Genomic DNA, 17,938 nt, shown 5'->3' on the forward strand with positions numbered 1-17,938 from the left:
GGATTGGTGGATACGCACCATACCAGTTTATTATGGGTTATCTCATTGGAATAAAGAGGTATTATACTTCAATGTGGGAAAGGGATATGATTAACTCTGTAAAGTAGCAGACCTGGAATTATATATAATCATTTTCTTTATATGCCTTTTAGGAATTGCAACCATTTGAGTGATATATCCTTAAAACTTTTTATTCAAAATAAATTTTAGAATACATAATAATTTCTTCAACATTGTGGAGTACCTTTGTTTTCAGAGCTTTTATGCACCTTGTAGTGTATTTATTATAGCTTTTTTAGAGTAACAACTGGGCCCATTACTTTATATTTAGAGACACTTCAGCTGAAAAACTGTCTGAGGGTTGAAGAAAAACATATGGAGCATATCATTTGAAAATGAAACTAACTTCCTTTTTAAAAGTAAGTTTATCCTATGTTTCCTGATCTTTTGCTAAATGGATGAAAGAGGAGAATTCTCTTAACACTGAAATGGACTTTTAAGGATTTGAGGTGAAGTTTCAAAAATGATCCTGCCCACTCTCTGTACGGTTTGTCCTATGTGATCTCATCAGTCTGGAATGAAGTAGTTTAAGAAAGAAAATGCTCCTGCAAGCTAGAAAACTGGGGTCTTGTCCCAACTCCTACCCCAATAATCGTAATTTTAGATCCAGCCCCATCTTAAAGGTGAAAGGGGGAAAAACCTAATTAAAAAATGTCCTGCCCACTGGAGAAGACTGGCAGTACTGTACGATGACAATATTATTATCACAATCATTCTGTCACAAAAAATGATATAAAAATAAATTTTTAAGTGAAAAGTGTTAAGCCCTTAGGTAAACAAGAATAATGAGGGAAAACATATGGGAGTAGGGGGAGATTTTAATAGCAGGAGAAGTAGATGTTTTAGCCTAGGAAAATGTATCTAGAGTATTTTATGGGGGCAAAAGAATAGCCTTATAAACTCCAAGAGATCCCTTCTTCACTAAGAATTTGAATAAAAAATTATATCTTACATGAGTTATCACTCGCCCTCTTCCAATAATTTACTATTCTCTTGCTTTACTATCTTATTTTCTTACCTGAATCTCTGATCTTCACTAAGAGTCTGAATAACCGTTGCTCCACCAAAAGAATGTCCAATTACTGCTATTTTTTCCCTATCGATAGAGTCCTATTTGAAAAAGCATGATATAAATTTATAGCTATCTCGTGGTGTTAGAAAAAATGATTGTCAATCATATAATTGTTCATTTCATGGTGATGGTTAAATACTTTGATTTCTTATAAAATAGAATATACATATACACACATACATTTATACATACCATACACACATATATATATATACATACACATATAAAACACATTTACAAATATATATAACATATGTAAAAGTTTGAAAGTAAACTTAATGGTCTTTGTCGTCACCACACTGGAAACTTCAACATCAGTTCTGACTTCTGCCTCTCCTCACCCCATGTTTATTTGTTTGTTCATTCCATGAGTATTTATTGAGTACTTACTCTGTGCCAGGTACTGCAGTCTCATTTCAGTGAGCTTGCAGTCCATCAGGGAAGAAAGTTATACAGAGGCATGATGCAATACAGTACAGTGCTACAAAGGAGCACACATGACAGACAGCAAGCCCGGTCCAGAAGTGGGCATTGGGGTCCAGGAAAGCTTCTTAGAGGAGGTGATGCTCAACTGGAGTCTTGAAATTAGGTAGGAGTTAGGCAAGGGGAAGGGTGTGTCAGGCCAAGGGGACAACATGTACAAAGGCAAGGATACAGAAGAGAGTGGCTGCTTGAGGGATAACAAATTTCTTCACTGTATCTGGAGAACAGACCATCATCTTATTCTCTAGTTCCCCCTAATCCCTGCACTCCACATGCCACACACACTTTTGAGTCTTTGCTCATGCTGCCCACTCTGTCTGATATTTTTCCACCCGCTCCCAAACTTGTGTCAAGTTTTCAAGATCAAGCTTAAAAACATGCAGGAGCTGTCCATGAAATAATAATACTTCCACAGGAGTTGAGTTGAACCATATGACATTGCTGTTTTTGTAGATCAAAACTGACTAACTTTTGGCAATTTCATATCTAGTCCAAGATAATGCATTCTTCATTGCTCCAATGCTTTACCTGTACTGCTTTGTGTGTCTGTGTGTGTGTGCGTTGGGGAGGGGGGTGGTTGCAGACCTTTGTCATGTTGTACCTTGCAATATAGCAGAAAATTAGACGACAAAAACAATAAAGAACTGTAGGACAAGAGAAAAATTAATTCTTTTTATAGCTTACCTTCAGTTGTTCCATATCAAACTTTAAATCTAATGCATTTTTCACTGGCTTTCCATGATCAATGTCAAGAATCAGACTGAGAGCTTGGGAACATTCTTTTGCTCTTTGCCGTACCTAATATAATTATTAGAAGAAGGAAATGACAAAGTAAAAAGTTATAACACTTATTTTAAAGTTTAGGTAGAAGCTGTATGTGGGAAAAAATCGTTGGTCAGTTATAAACTGGAAATGTGATTAGTGACTATCACATGCTACCATAATGACACAGGCCCCAGCTGTGCACATAGGTATAGCTTAGTCCAAATCCTGGCTCTGTTGCTTACCTGCTATGTAACTTGAGATGATTTACTTAACCTCTCTGAGTTTCCATTGATTGTATAATAATGCCTACCTAAAGGAAATGTGGGTGGACTCAAATGTAATAACACATGTAAAACACCCACCATAAAGATGATGCCAATATGCTTCACTTAACTGCCGTAATAGCTCTGTAAGACAAATAATGTTTTTATTCATTATTTTATAACAAAATTAAGTGGTGGAGCCAGGATTCAAACATAGAAAATTGGGTTCTAAGGCCCATACTCTTAATTCTATTGTATACTGCCTCTCTGAAAAGTAGTCTTTTTATATTGCCTGTGAGGAAGAATCTATTAATTTATTTTCTAGCACTTTTTAGATTCTAAAATTAGAAGTTTTAATTCAAGGGAATTCTGAATATTCACTGTCATCTCCCAAATTTTTGTATTTGCCTTTATTTTTACTATGAACTAGATATTCCATTAAGGGAATTTTACTACTCCAGGAATCTACTGACAGATCTTTTGGGAATGAGAAATAGGAGAGCTAGGAGCATAACTTGCCATGTGTAAAACTAAATTAACAAATGCCATCCTTTTGTACATGCTTTTAGGTCACCAACCACCTCTCCTTTCACTGCAGTGTACCTGCTCATTTCGTATATGTGTCTCCTCCTCTTGTTTCAGGGTTCTAAGGTAGAGCCAAGACTTGTCCCCTATTTCTGCAGCAGATTGGTCCTTGAAATAGTAAGTTGCAGATGCAGATCTATCTCTATAATACAAGCAAAATTATTATTTATGTATGCTCCTTCCCTTCCTCATCTGACCCATGTTTCTCAGTTCCATCATTGACTCAAATTCCTCTCATCTTTTGACTTCCCTTTCTTCTTCCACTCTATATTTTCTCTTAAATTAAAGAAGACTGTAAAAGAGTTCCAGGAAAAAAACCTTATTGTCTATCGTCAAGTTGCAGGTAAACTCAATCCATTCTATCTTCCTAATTCTGGGAGGCAATGTTAGCCATGTTGAAACTCACTCTCAGGAATCAAATCCCAGCACTGCCACTTACTAGTTGTGTGACTTTGGGCAAATTACCCTCTATCACCTCTATATTCCTCTTCCTTAAAACAACACAATAATAATAATAACCATATCATAGGATTGTTATGAAGACTGAATGAAATGGTGTATTAAAAACATTTCACATAGGACATGGCAGGCAATAAACACTCTAGAAATGTTAGGTGCTTTTAAGTCTTTTAAGTCGATAAAAATCTCCTTTTTTGCTCATCATGTTACCATACTTGAAAGTTCCATCAACATTTTAAATAAACTTTTATGAAAATTAGAAACATAGTTATGAGCATTGACATTCCCTGTAGTTGGCCAAAGAGCCCAATTATATCAGGTAACATACCTGTGTTCTACAGCAGCAACTATAAACCCATGAGATGCCAGGTCAATGCCAATAGCAGAATAAAGTGTCCTTCAAAACAAAAAGAGGGAAGCATTACAATTACCCGTCATGATTACAAGGCTGAGTCCACTAATAAAACTGGGAACATGGAGGCCATTATACCCCTGTAGTAGTGCCCTGGGGTGGAGCGGAGAGCTATGGTTCTTAAAGGAGGGTGATTGTGTTCCTTAGGGGATATTTGACAATGTCTGGAGGTATTTTCATTATCAAAAATGTGGGCAAGGGTATTTCTGGTGTCTACTGGGTAGAGGGATGCTGTGAAACATCCTACAATGCACAGGGCAACCCTTCACAACAAGAGATTATCTTGTCCAAAATGTCAAGACTACTAAAGTTGAGAACACCCAGGGCAGTGATTATAAATATTGCCTTTGAGAGTTTTGGGTTTTTAATCTTGGCTCTGCCACTTCCCAGCTATATGATTTTAGGTAATTACTGCATTTTTGTCCTCACTTGTAAAATGGGCCTAGAGTAAAGCATTTGTTTTAGGGTAGTTGTAAGGTTTTGCTAAGATAATGTATATAGGAAAGCAGTACAGTATGGTAGTTACAAGAATGAGACCTGCAGTCTGACCACTGAGTTTGAACCCTGGTTCTACTGCTTGTTAGCTGTGTACCTTTAATAAGTCACAATATTTTCTCTGCCTTGGTTCCTTATCTATAAAATGATGATACTATAATAGTATGCTACCTCATCAGTGAGGATCAATTGAATTAATACATTTTCAGTACTTATACTCATATTAGAAACAGGTAAATACTTAACAAACGTTAGCTATTATTTAAATGATTGGACTGGGTGAAATGGTTGAAAAATCATGTGCTGTGCACTGCATTTATGCCTTCTTCCACAGCTTCATTTGCACAACCTTTTCCTCATACCATGCATTCAATAGGAAATGTCCACAGAGAATAAAAAGGAGGTAGCTAGAAACTATGTCTTTATTGCTGAAGATACAGGACCTTTTCAAGAGGGGGAAATGATATAGCACAGGGATTAGCAAACTTTTTCTGTTGAAGGCCAGAGAGTAAATATTTCCAGCTTTGTGGGCCATACAGTCTTTGTCACCACTACTGAACTCTGCTGTTTTAGGACAAAAGTAGCCATAGACAGTGTACAAAAATGAATGGGTGTGGCTGTGTTCTAATAAAACTTTACAGAAATAGGCAGTGGGCTGGATTTGGCCCTTGGGTTCTAATTTGCCAATCACTAGTGTAGGAGAAATCAAATAGCTTGCTGAACTACATTTAAAGTGCTGAAGAGAATTCTTTATTGCAAGTGCTACCCAACTTCTTCCCAGCTAAAAGCCATCTCTCTTATTTTCTGAGTTTTACAATCCTCTGAGGTAGAAGAGGGGCGACAGGTGAGAAAGTGGTGGAAGAAAGTGAAGAGGGTGGTTGTTGTTATGAAAATGTGCCACTCAGCTATCATGCTACAGACTGCATAGCTTACTAAAGACCCTATCCAGCTCTTGCCCCTCTAGATCCATCACCATGGTCAAGTGGAAGCTAAGCATCCAGTGAGCTGCTCCCAGAGACTTGGCACAGCATGGGTACTAACATTAGCCCATTCCTATGAGATACAGGACTCTTGATAAGCAAATATAGTCAAGCACTCCTTCCATTGGCCTGGCTCAACTATTTCTTAGAACCATGCTTCAGGCTGAAGCTCTTCTTATCCAATCCTTTTCCCTTCCCCATCACCTTCTCAGGTGTCCAACCTGTGTCTTGGTCCAAAGGTTCTCCCCATCTTTTCCTGCTCCTTCTGTTGCCTTCACAGATATTTCTCTTAATAAATGCCTTTCACAGCTAATCTAAAATTGGTTTCTCAAAAGTTCTAAACTTTACAGAGGATAATTTTAAGAGTGTAAATATTACAATAATGAAGGACAACTATAAAAATGCAACACCCTTTCTTCTCTGCTGTGAGGCTAATCCCAATGAGCTGGTAGTAGGGAGAAAACTACTTGACCAGACAGGGCTAGGACTGATCAATAGACCCACAGCCAATTATTGAGGAACCCCAACTCTTCCAGACAAGGGCCTGCATGACATTCCAAAATCTGCTATTTCTTTCTTGAATAAAAAAATTGTCATTTATTCCTGGAAGCTAAAATTGTTCAACCTCTCAAACATTACCTGAATGCCCCAAGACCATGAGAAAAAACAACAAGTGGATATTTTTCACCAGGCCTCAGAGGGGAATTCCAGTTTGCAGGAGTTGTCATTGAACCTAGACAACAGTGGAAGGTTATAGTTAAGGTTTTCTCTGAGTGTTGCTAGTGAATTTAATTCATATCTCATTAGCATAAAATGCAGACCCGTCTGATTTATATCAACTTTTTTATGGATGAATAGTAGATTCATTAAAAAGACTGCTACTAGATACCCACCAACAAAAGAGTTGAACTGTAAGTTTTTTTTTTTTTTTTGAGATAGAGTTTTGCTCTTGTTGCCCAGGCTGGAGTGCAATGGCACAATCTCGGCTCACTGCAACCTCTGCCTCCCAGGTTCAAGCGATTCTCCTGCTTCAGCCTCCCGATTAGCTGAGATCACAAACATGCGCCACCACGCCTGGCTAATTTTGTATTTTTAGTAGAGACGGGGTTTCTCCATGTTGGTCAGGCTGGTCGCGAACTCCCGACCTCAGGTGATCCACCTGCCTCAGCCCCACAAAGTGCTGGGATTACAGGCATGAGCCACCGCACCCAGCGTAAGTTCTTTCCTCAGACCATAGGATCATTAACAATGAGTTCTTACTGACAGCTCTGGACTTAAGGTGAGAGATTTTCCTACTCATATATGTATTCATAAAGGCTGCTACTTAATTGCCATTCCCAGGTTTTGGAAAAATTTTAAAGGGAATGTTCTGAAACCAAACTACCCATAAAACCTTGGATACATTACACTGAGAGCCAGAATCTAAGAAACAGAGACTCTGTTCATTATGATTTGGTCATAATCATGCAGTAAAAGTTAGAGAAACCACTGACTTCATACTGAGTCATGGATGCAACTCTGCCACTTCCTAGCTATGGATCTTGGGCAAGTTCCTTAAACTTTCTGTGCTTCAGATTCCTTTTCTGTAAACTTGAGAAAATGATATCTCTTTCATAGGGTTTTTGTGAGAATTTTACTTAATTAGGTAATATATGTAAAGCACCTATCCCTCACGTAGTAAGGGGCTCAAAAAATGGAAATATTGTCTTCTTTCACTTCTCAATTTTTATTGTCACCATTATTATCAGCAATCATTTGTGTTTCATTTTCTCGTCTATAAAATGCAGATGCAGTCATAAAGACTGAATGTGATGATTGCTATGGAAGTGATTTATAAGTTATTTTGCAACATAAATATGCAGTTATGCTATTTTTGTGTCTGTTATAAGTGGTTTTTAAGAAAATTAGAGGCCGATGTTTAAGATGAATCCCAAAATTTATAGATCGTTTTGAGGGGTAAATGTGAATACACAGTTAACATCAGCCCAACAGTAATGTCTAGTCAAACAGATAAGGAACAAAAAGTCTGTATTAGTAGAATGTAGACAGTAAGTGAAGAATGCACATCAGATTGTCTTAGTGATGGGGGTAGGTGATGGGAATGAGAGTAGAGTCTCTTCATGTATGACAAGAAAGGCATTAGCTTTGACTCCTTTGTTTTGGATCTGGAGAGTTCTATGGCTTCTACTTTCTTTCTCTTTTGGTCTAACTTTAGCACAGACCATGCGGGATAGTGGCCACACCAAATAACCTGCTATTCTCACCACGGTATTGCCTTCTCTATGGTATGTCAGATGAAAACTAAAGAGCAGCCACAGAAAGATGTCAGAGTCAGTCTGATACTCTCGGCCACTCCCATCCAACTCAGAAAGGACAAAATGAGAACCTTGATTCTGTCGTAGTTGCCTGGGCTTTAAAGAAATACTTTCCTTATCATTTTAGGAGCTGTTTGGACTGGAGAAAAATCTACTATGGTCTTAACTACTTGAAATTCTTGTTGTTTTCAAGGTTTTCTTATACGCGAAAGCCTACAAAGAAGGATCAACAGAAATCTTACCAAAGAGTAACCTCAAAATGTTGCCCATAAGCCAGTGTGTTCCAAGAAATTTGCTAAGACCCCAAAAATATTCTTTATTTGGGATCCAAAGGGTGTCAAGGCGATCATCATCTTGGGATGGATAATATAAACGCAAGAAGGTGCCCTGTTAAGAAAGAAATTAATGCACTTTTAAAGAAGTTGTGTCTCAAACACATTCCAGCAGCTATTTTGCATATTTAATTAGTGGGGACCCAAATACCTCTGTGTTCACAAAAAGGTCTAGAGAACTTTTTAGGTTGCTGTGGTGATTGAAGATAGTCATGAAAGAGAAACAGAAAAACAATATTCTATCTCAGTGAAAGGAAAATATAAGCAGGCTGGCTTCAGATATTAAGGAAGTGAAAAATAAGGCTTATAGAGAAATTAATCAGACAATAGCAAAGAATCGAGGAATGGTCAAACTAGCAAAAGCCTTCATATGAAACAATACAAACTGAAAAATGAGTCACTCTCAGGTGAGGGCAAGGTCACATTTGAACACCTTCTAGTGGCCCATAGCGACAGACAATATTAGAGTATTAGGATAAGTTGTATAAATCAAAGCATTACCTTATTAGTGTGATCAAACATTAAGTCTGTACAACCAACGGAATAAGGCCCCTTTCCCCGGGGGATTTTAGTTTGGCCAAAGCTTGCAGCAGCCATCAGTACTTGTATTTTGTTGACCCATGCTGAAAAACAGGTAAATATTATCTCATTTGTCATCTATTACACATCAGATTTTATTATGCAAAGGAATTCCAATGGAATCAAGTTACTTCCCATAGTTTCTGGCCTTCTTTCTTTCTCAACCTAACAAGTAAAATATGCAATTATTGAGGGTCTGCTCTGTTTGAAACACTGTGTAGGGGTTTTGGAGGGTAAAGAGATGAAAGTAGACATAGCCCTTCTCCCAAGCTGCCTTGGACTGTTACCTCCTAATGTTTGCAGCCTTGCCCTCTCATTCTACTTCTATCCAGAATACATTAAAGATGACTTCACAAATCTGTTTTTCCTAAACATGAACTTTATCTCACATTTCAGATTTGTGCCTACAACTTCTCCTTGAGCATCTCTACCTGATGTCCTTCCCATAAAAATGTCAAAGCCATTTAGTTTCCAAAATGAAACTAAATGACCATCTTTCAACTCTCTTTTCTCACCTTCCAACCACACAGCCTGCAACTCAAGAACTCCTCATCTCCTGCACCACAGGCCAGAAACCTGGGAATCATCCTACTCTCCTACCTCTTTCTCACCAACCCCCCTACATTCAACCAAGCGTCTATTTTTTTTTTTTTTTTTTTTTTTTGAGACAGGGTCTCACCCTATCACCAGGCTGGAGTACAGTGGTGCAATCTTGGCTCACTGCAACCTCCGACTCCCTGGTTCAAGTGATTCTCCTGTCTCAGCCTCCTGAGTAGCTGAGATTATAGGCGTAGGCATGTGCCACCACACCCAGCTAATTTTTGTATTTTTAGTAGAGACGGGGTTTCACCATGTTGGCCAGAATGGTCTTGATCTCCTGACCTTGTGATACATCTGCCTCAGCCTCCCAAAGTGCTGGGATTACAGGCATGAGCCACTGTGCCCAGCCCCAAGCCTCTATTGCTAACATTAGTTTTTAGCTTAAAATGATCTCCACAATATATCACTGACCCTCTAGCTCAACTGTCTCATTTATGCCCTCACTGTCTCTTGACCAGACTCTTGCTCTCTCTCCTAACTGTTCTACCCACCTTGGATCTTGACCCCTTCAAACGCATCCTTTACACAGCTCCTGGAGGGATTTAAAGCACAAATCACACCGGACAATTCTTAAAATCCTTCAATGGCTTCCTATCAGCAAGTGTTCTTTCCTTGAAGGAGGAATGTATTGTAATCTTTTTGGAAGGCAGTTTGTAGGAGGAATTTAAATCTACACATGCTCTCCTAAGCAAATACACTGCTACTTGCAAAAATGTGGCCTCTCCTTCCAGTGCTCTGGGGTTGAAACATACTGAGGTTCACAGGTGCACAAGTTAAATCCCAAGTTTCGGGGTACTGCAAAGAAACCCTCCACTAGAGGCCCATTGCCTCGTACTCTTCTTCTTCCTCTTCCCCTTAAGTTATACCCCTTCCTTGTGCTACAGTACTCCTGAGCAACATACTGGGCTGGTTGATGCCACTGCACTTTTGTAAATGCTACTGCCTGTGCTTAAATCCCCTTGGCAAACTCCCATTCAAACTTCAATACCTTGGTCAGATGGCCTGTCTTCTCTGAAGCCTTCCCTGATTCCCCAGACAGACTTAATCATTTCATCCTCAATATTACATAGATTCTATGTGCATGTGTGTATACACACATGTAATCATTCTTCCTATCACATATTAAAATTATGTGTCTGCATGCTACACTAGGCTCTTTCTCCAGAGCCATATCCATGTCTTTACATCCTCTGATCTTAACACAGTGTCTGGCACATAGTCAATGCTCAACAAATACTTATGAAAATAAGCTTAGTTAACTTGAATGGCCACTGGTCTCTCTTGTTTTCCTTTAAACCCTTTATCACATGCAGTATTTTACTCACCCACTCCTAAAACTACTTTTCTCTCTCTGGTGCAATCCTTCCACACACTAGCAGCTTCATCTGTTCTCCTTTCTAAACCTCAATCAAATCCATATTTAATTACAAGATGTTGAATCCAAATATCAGTGTATTCAGACTCTCACTTTCCTTGACATATTCAGCTTGTCCACCCATTCCTTCCATTGGATGGTGGGAGTTGATTATTCTCTGCTAGCCAGCTATCAAGAGCAATGTTAGGTAAGGCATCTGCATCAATACCATGGAACATTGCCCAGAAAGGTTTTGAGTCATGGGAAGAAACCAATTTACAGCCTCCACACTGGTGACTCATGTGTGAAACACCTGCCCATGATGAAGCCTTTCAATACATAAGGCTCAGCTACTCAAAACTGATCCATGGACCAGCATCTTTGGCACCACCTGGAGCTTGGAAATGCAGGCTCCTGGACTTCACCACAATTCCACTGAATCAGAAAAGGAGTGCCCGTTAAAGTTTAAGAGACACTGGGCTGAAGTTCCAGACCACCTGCCTGACACACAGGTCAGCAATCCATGGTCAAATGGTAGGAGGTAGTTTCAAGAAAGGCAAGGGGAGAGGGGGTGGAGATGAACAAACCCTGGGAATTGGAGGGACATGGTTCTATTTCAGATTTCAGGTGTACCTCTTACAAGCTATAATCCTCTGGCCTAGGCAATTTGCTCACCTCTCTGATCCATATTCGTAAAATGACATAAAAGCACTTGACCAGCCCACAGGACAGTTGTAAAGATGAGGTGAGAATGTAGGTCAAGTTCTTAGTACAAAACATGACACATAACGGGTAGACAACTAATGCTGTTTACTCCTTCCCCGGAGTTCATTTACTCTTGCTAGGTAAATCTGTGCTGAGTCCTTAGGGAAGTTTTAGCAGGTCTAACCTCTCCCCAGGTAGATTCAAACCCCAGAAACTTTTTTTTTTTAAAACTTTACCTGCAAGGTGAACTTTCAGGGTCTATTTTGAATTACAAAAGGCTCTTCTTCTTCCATTAAAAGAGTATCTACTGAGCCATGCTTCTGGTGTAACAGGGAGATGTGAAGTACCAAGGAGGAGGACCTTAAGGCAGGGACACCTGCTTCTTCTTCTGTGGTAAGCAGCCTGGTGCTATTGCAACCCCACCCCTAGGCAGGCATGGGGTGCCTGTGCAGGGCTTGCTGCACTGAGACCTCTGGCTCACACAAGTCTCTAAGGAGCCCCAGAGCCACAGCTGCTGTTGGAGACACTACCTCTAGAATTGGAGGCTCAGTTCTGGAGGCACGGGAGGGTTTCACCCAACACAAGCCTCCACTTGTGAGATCTCAATTCCAAAGGACCGGGGAACATTTTCCAATAAGTTAGGAGTGCCCTGGTTGTCCAACACCTGTTCTCCCTGAGAAGGTTCCTCACTCAGCATTCAGGAGCATTCAGGTCAAGGTGAGATCTGCCTGTTCCAGGACACCTGACCTCTGAGAAGGCCTCAGGAATCATCAGGCTGACCCAGGTTTTGGTATAGGTCTATGGGGTCTTATGCACCAGTGCCAGGGTGCCTGGGGGTGGCTGTGGAACTGGCTCCATAGCCTACAGCTGACCTGGTTATGGGCCTGGATGTCCCATTCTCTAACCATCTGTCAGGAGTCATCATTAAGGAAGTGGAAGGAGGAGACTCATCAGATCAAATGACCACTCACACAGTTTTGTGGTTCAGAATTTATAAATGTCTCTTCTTAGTTTTCTTCAACTTTAATTTAATTGGAGGATTGGAACCTATGGTATGCTATTAATTTTATTACATATTTTTGTTGGTGTTCATTTGTCAAATATTCCTGATGTTCAGTCTTGGGTTTGGAGATGAACTGTGTACATGCTAGGACAATTACACTCTTTTTTTTTCTTATACTTTAGGTTTTAGGGTACATGTGCACAATGTGCAGGTTTGTTACATATGTATCCATGTGCCACGTTGATTTCCTGCACCCATTAACTCGTCATTTAGCATTAGGTATATCTCCTAATGCTGTCCCTCCAGGACAATTACACTCTTATATGGCTTTATGTCCTCCACTAGCAAAGAGGATATCTCTAGCCCATTCTTACAAACCTTTTTACCTGCATAGCCATATTTTCTCTGTATTCATTTAGTAAGAAACTATAAAGAATCACTTATTATTTTAATCTTATTTAATAAACTGTTTCTAATACTTTAAACCAATATATATGCATTCATTTTTTTGTTTGTTTTGAGACAGAGTCTCGCTCTGTAGCCCAGGCTGGAGTGCAGTGGTGTAATCTTGGCTTACTGCAACCTCCTCCTCCTGGGTTCAAGCAATTCTTCTGCCTCAGTCTCCCAAGTAGCTAGGACTACATGTGTGCACCACCACACCCAGCTAATTTTATGTTTTTTTTTTTTTTAATATAGATGGGGTTTCACCATGTCGGCCAGGCTGGTCTCGAACTCCTGACTGACCTCAAGTGATCCACCCACCTCGGCCTCCCAAAGTGCTGGGATTACAGGCACGAGCCACCATGCCCGGCCTGCATTCGTTTTTGAATACTTAGAATGGGCATTCCATTGGGCTTAATGCTGGGACTATAAAGATAAAGCAATGTCCCTGTCCTCAAGTTTCTGTCAGTCCAGCGACAGCCTTCCAATGGTTTTTAAAGATAAAGGGATTTAAAAAATGTGTTTAAATTTTTACTCTGTACCAATTAAAAGTGAAGGATATAAATGTTTCCTGAATGATGATTTTCCCACCATCTAAGATATTACCTGTTCTCAATCCATGAAAAAGGTAGTAGGCAAAATGAACTTAATGTCATCTAGGATGCAGGACCCTTGAATTTGACTATAAATTTATTGTCTTAGTCACCAGTGTATCCTTGATGACTTAACTTCCTGATGTGTTGTAGGATGAATGGACCTGTGAGGTATTATTCTATTTCCTATGTAAATGTAGATACAAGATATAAAACCTCTCCTAATGCATTCATTTTCCTGGTTATGTAGTAGGGCAGAATTTAAGGTACTGAATTATGAAAGCTCTTTTGCAAATGCTATAGTAAGGAGTCACCTATCAAGCTTGAACAATTAGATCCAGAGTGACCCACAACTATCCAGGTGCACAGCTCTGTAGGTATAGTCAGTATTACACCATTCAGAAGCCACCTACACTGCTCTCCATAGGAGACTGGAAAGAGAAGTTTATGCATCACAACCCTCTGGGATGAGCAGGAATTTGCAAAGCTCCAGAAACAATCTTTTTCCAATTAAGGTCCCTCTTAGTGACATTAAATGTAGCCGTCTAAAGATGGCTGCCCCGTTTTGGCCACTCCTCCTGGGTTAGTCTAATCTAAGCCTTCCTCCTCTTTCTTTCCCCACTTACCACAAGGCAAGAAAGAATGAGTGATCACATCCATTTTCATCTGGAACTCCCTAGCACCTACTTGTCCCTACTTCTCTTTATTATTAGGTAGGAAAGATTGTTTCCTTTTGGATCCCAAGACCTGAAATTGTTATCTCACACGACTTTCCACTGTTAACCAGGACTATGCCTGTTGAACAAGACACGTGCTTCTTCTCCACCTCATGGAAGCAGGTTTTGAGGCTGTCTTGGAGTGGACTCCAGATCAGTTGCATTACTATGCTTGTGTGGGCATGCGTCAGGGCAGTCAGAGAGAGAAGGGATGGCATTAAGGAGGTTCTCCGTGGTGATTGCAAGCTGAACGTCCAGTGTATCTTAAACTGTCCCATCCTGGTTCTGTCCTGCAGTCCTGATACTGAAGAACACAAGTGCTTCTTCAATTTCAGTTGAAATGAGGAAAAAGTGAGAACCTCTCCCCTACTCCAGCAGAATACAGGATCCCCACAAGCCTTTAAATAGGACTTGTTTAGATGTGCAGATGTGCAACATCTTGGGGCCCACTTGAAGTATGGCGACAGATCAGTTGCTGAAGACCTTGAACAAATATACCTCTTACCTGATGATTTCATATGGGCAACAGGATTTATGTATTGCCAGTCAAAAGGATGAACCACAGTGAGGCAGCCGCAGAGGCAGAAAAGCACATGCAATTTGGGTGGTACCATCTTGGGAGCTGAGCAGCAGTTTCAGCTTAGTCTCCTTCGAAGCAGATGATTAAAAGAAAAAAAAGTATGCAATGAAGAGGCCTTAAATAAGCTGACAAATGAAGAGGGGCTGAGGTACTAGTAACACTTGGAAAAAATAAAACATGTATTTTCTGTGCTGGGTTTTAGATTGGCACTAGAATGGTAAAATCCTTGGTAATGTAGGATTACCATTACCTACATTACTCAGGATTACATTGGATTGTAGAGCACTGAAATAATACTTTCGGACAGTTAGATTAAGTTTTTGGTCACTAGTTTTCTAACTTTATAACAGTATGGTCAGCTATAAAAATAGCCAACAAAATATAACAAATATAACAACCATCTATCATCATCATAATAATATCCATAGGTATGTCTAGCACATAGTAAATAGTTCATAAATTTTGGCTATTTCCATCATTTAATTATATAGTGATTATATTTCTGCTGCTGTGGTTGTTTTGGGTGTTAATATGATGTTATATTCTTGGTAATTTCTATAATCCTACTATGATTTAAGTTTCCAAAAAGCAGAGGTCAGGTCTATTTGTTGTCCCTGTGCCTAATAGAGGGCCTGGAAGAAGTAGTATTGCATAGATGCTTGTTGAATCAGTAAATGAAACGACAGAATATGAGATGTGTGGTAATAATAAATTACAATTAGGCTGTATGCTAACATCTTATTAGTGAAACCTATCTTGCATTTGTGCATCCATTTTCCCCTCTAAAATTTGGCCCTTCAACTTTTGGGGGGGGGATAGAAAAGGTCCAAGCCACCACCATCTCTTACCTAAAATTTGCCATCACCTCTAACAGGTCTCCCTGCTTTTGCCCTTGACCCTAAAATCTATTCCCAACACAGCAGCCAGAGTGATTGTGTCACCCTTCTGCACAAAACCCCCAAATGGTGTCATATGTTACAGGGGAGAAGCCATTCACCCAAAATAGCATATAAGGATCTACATAACCTTTACTCAACACACTCCCAATCCTTCCGCTATCCCCTCTTGGACACCTGCTGCAATCACACTTGCTCCTTGCCGTTCACCAAACATGCCAAGTACTCCACACCCACCTTCCATCCCCACCTTGAGGGCTTTGAATGTGTTCCCTTTTATGGGAATGCTCTTTGCTCTGACACCCAAATGACTGGTCCTCTCACCTCCGGGCTTTTGCTCCAGTGATACTTTCTCAGTGACACTTTCCCAGTTCAATCTATTTAAAATTGCAACCTAACCTCCTTCTTCACACCAATACATTCCCTATATCCCTCCCTACTTTATTTTTCTCCAGTATTTATCACCAACTAACATACCTTGTATGTTATTTGTTAGTTGTTTATCACCTTCCACTAAAAACTTAGTTCTGTGAGTGTAAGGATTTTTGATGGTTTTTCCCCCTGCTGTATTCCCAAGACCTAGAATAGTGCCTGGTATACAGAGGCACTCAGTAAATGCCTGCTGAGTGAATAAATCTAGCACATCTGGTTACTAATACAAACTGAGCCAAGTTTAATGATCCGGTGTCCCACTGACACTAATGAAGCACTCGTTAGTACAGCTATTTTGCGGGAAGATGTAATATAGATGTGTGGCACAGACAATGTGTGCTCCTCAACATCTATGTGCTTCCCTACATTTCTTAGCCGCCCCTGTGGTTGGGCTGGGCCCATGGGACTAATTCCTGAGAAACAACAATTTGAACAGAAGTGGTTTGCAACAGAGTCACTGTATCTCCTTCATGCCTACCTTTCCCTGACACAGCAAACTTAGAAATCATGTGCTGATGCGGTGCAGTCTTGAAGTGAAAGATGCTTGGATACCTAGTCACTGAACAGAGAAGAGCCCCTGCCAATTCAAATGACCTTTCACAAATGGGAAATAAACTTTTGCTGTGTTAAGCCACTGAAATTTCCAGGTGAAGCTGTTATTGCCTTAATGCAGCACAGCATGGCCTATCCTGATTATCAGATCTGCAGTCATTCAATCAAAGGGTATTTCTTAAGCAAATACTATATGCCCTTTCCTATGGCAATAACTGTGGTAAGTACCAGAGAATTTGACCCAATCCCTGCTTTCAGAGAGTTTACAATTGTGTTTCAGAGACAAGACTAGCATATATTAATAATATAATACAGGAAGAAAGCAAATTACAGGGGCATTTTATAATTCTTAAATGATATGGTGCAAGTTCTGAGAGCAACAGGAATGTAGACAGAAAGATTTCAAAGAGATGGGGCTTTCGTGTAAGGGCAGCTCCTATTGTACAGTCTAGAAAGGCCCAGATAGGCAGCTGGTAAATGTGTTGCTGGAGCTCTAAATATATATATATATATTTTTTTGACAGAGTCTCACTCTGTCACCCAGGCTGGAATGCAGTAGTGTGATCTCGGCTCACTGCAACCTCTGCCTCCTGGGTTCAAGCAATTCTCCTGCCTCAGCCTTTCGAGTAGCTGGGACTACAGGCGCCCACCACCATGCCCAGCTAATTTTTGTATTTTTACTAGAGACGGGGTTTCACCATGTTGGCCAGGATGGTCTCGATCTCCTGACCTCATGATCTGCCCGCCTCGGCCTCCCAAAGTGCTGGGATTACAGGCATGAGCCACCGCGTCCGGCCAAAACTTCTTAAACTACTTGCAGAGGGACTGTATTTCCTTATTCAACATCTTTCTTTTGATCAGAAAAAAAAAGGTATATATGTGTAACTCTTTGATTATTTATAATTTTGGTTGATTTTATTTGATCTTATTTCAGTATTATATTTAATTTCATTATAAAGTTAATACATGATTTCAAAAATCCAAACATAACAGAAAAAGGTAAATTGAGTTTCTCTTCACAAATAATGACTTGCTAACAGATTTTTTTCCAGAGGCATTTCTAGACTTGAATACATGCACACTGCAGGGGCCAAGGAGGCCATGGGTGGCATTCCCCTTGGACCTCTGAAGGGTCACTGAAAATTCAACTTGTAAAAGGCAGATTATTTAATGTGTATTCACAAGGATCCTTCAGAATGAAGACCCAAAGATACAGGGGAAACTGTCTATTTTTATGCATAGGTTCAACAAAGTATGAACAGCTGT

The 17,938-nt window shown here is 40.0% G+C and overlaps 2 protein-coding genes across 5 annotated transcripts in view; one reads left to right on the forward strand and one right to left on the reverse strand.

Annotated features, from left to right (window-relative positions):
* PLA2G7 (phospholipase A2 group VII) overlaps positions 1-17,938 on the reverse strand; it is a 32,192-nt gene that overhangs the window by 4,338 nt on the left and 9,916 nt on the right. For 3 of the 4 annotated variants that reach the window (XM_055262946.2, XM_063632921.1, XM_063632923.1), the window contains 7 exons: positions 8,723-8,844; positions 8,132-8,276; positions 6,214-6,307; positions 4,016-4,084; positions 3,247-3,370; positions 2,300-2,413; positions 1,079-1,170 (listed from right to left, as the gene is read on the reverse strand). In XM_055262946.2, coding sequence (XP_055118921.1) covers positions 1,079-1,170; positions 2,300-2,413; positions 3,247-3,370; positions 4,016-4,084; positions 6,214-6,307; positions 8,132-8,276; positions 8,723-8,818 — 734 coding nt within the window. In that variant the 5' untranslated portion in view covers positions 8,819-8,844. Of the gene's footprint in view, positions 1-1,078; positions 1,171-2,299; positions 2,414-3,246; positions 3,371-4,015; positions 4,085-6,213; positions 6,308-8,131; positions 8,277-8,722; positions 8,845-14,717; positions 14,861-17,938 lie in introns of all 4 variants that reach the window. The other variant, XM_055262945.2, reaches the window with a different exon arrangement.
* The window catches only part of ANKRD66 (ankyrin repeat domain 66), a 39,978-nt gene continuing 33,615 nt past the window's right edge, over positions 11,576-17,938 (forward strand). Inside the window, exon 1 of the mRNA XM_055262954.2 lies at positions 11,576-11,849. The gene's annotated coding sequence lies outside the window, so the exon portion shown is untranslated. The remainder of the gene's footprint in view (positions 11,850-17,938) is intronic.

Source organism: Symphalangus syndactylus, chromosome 23 (genome assembly GCF_028878055.3).
Source record: "Symphalangus syndactylus isolate Jambi chromosome 23, NHGRI_mSymSyn1-v2.1_pri, whole genome shotgun sequence".
NCBI lineage: Eukaryota > Metazoa > Chordata > Mammalia > Primates > Hylobatidae > Symphalangus > Symphalangus syndactylus.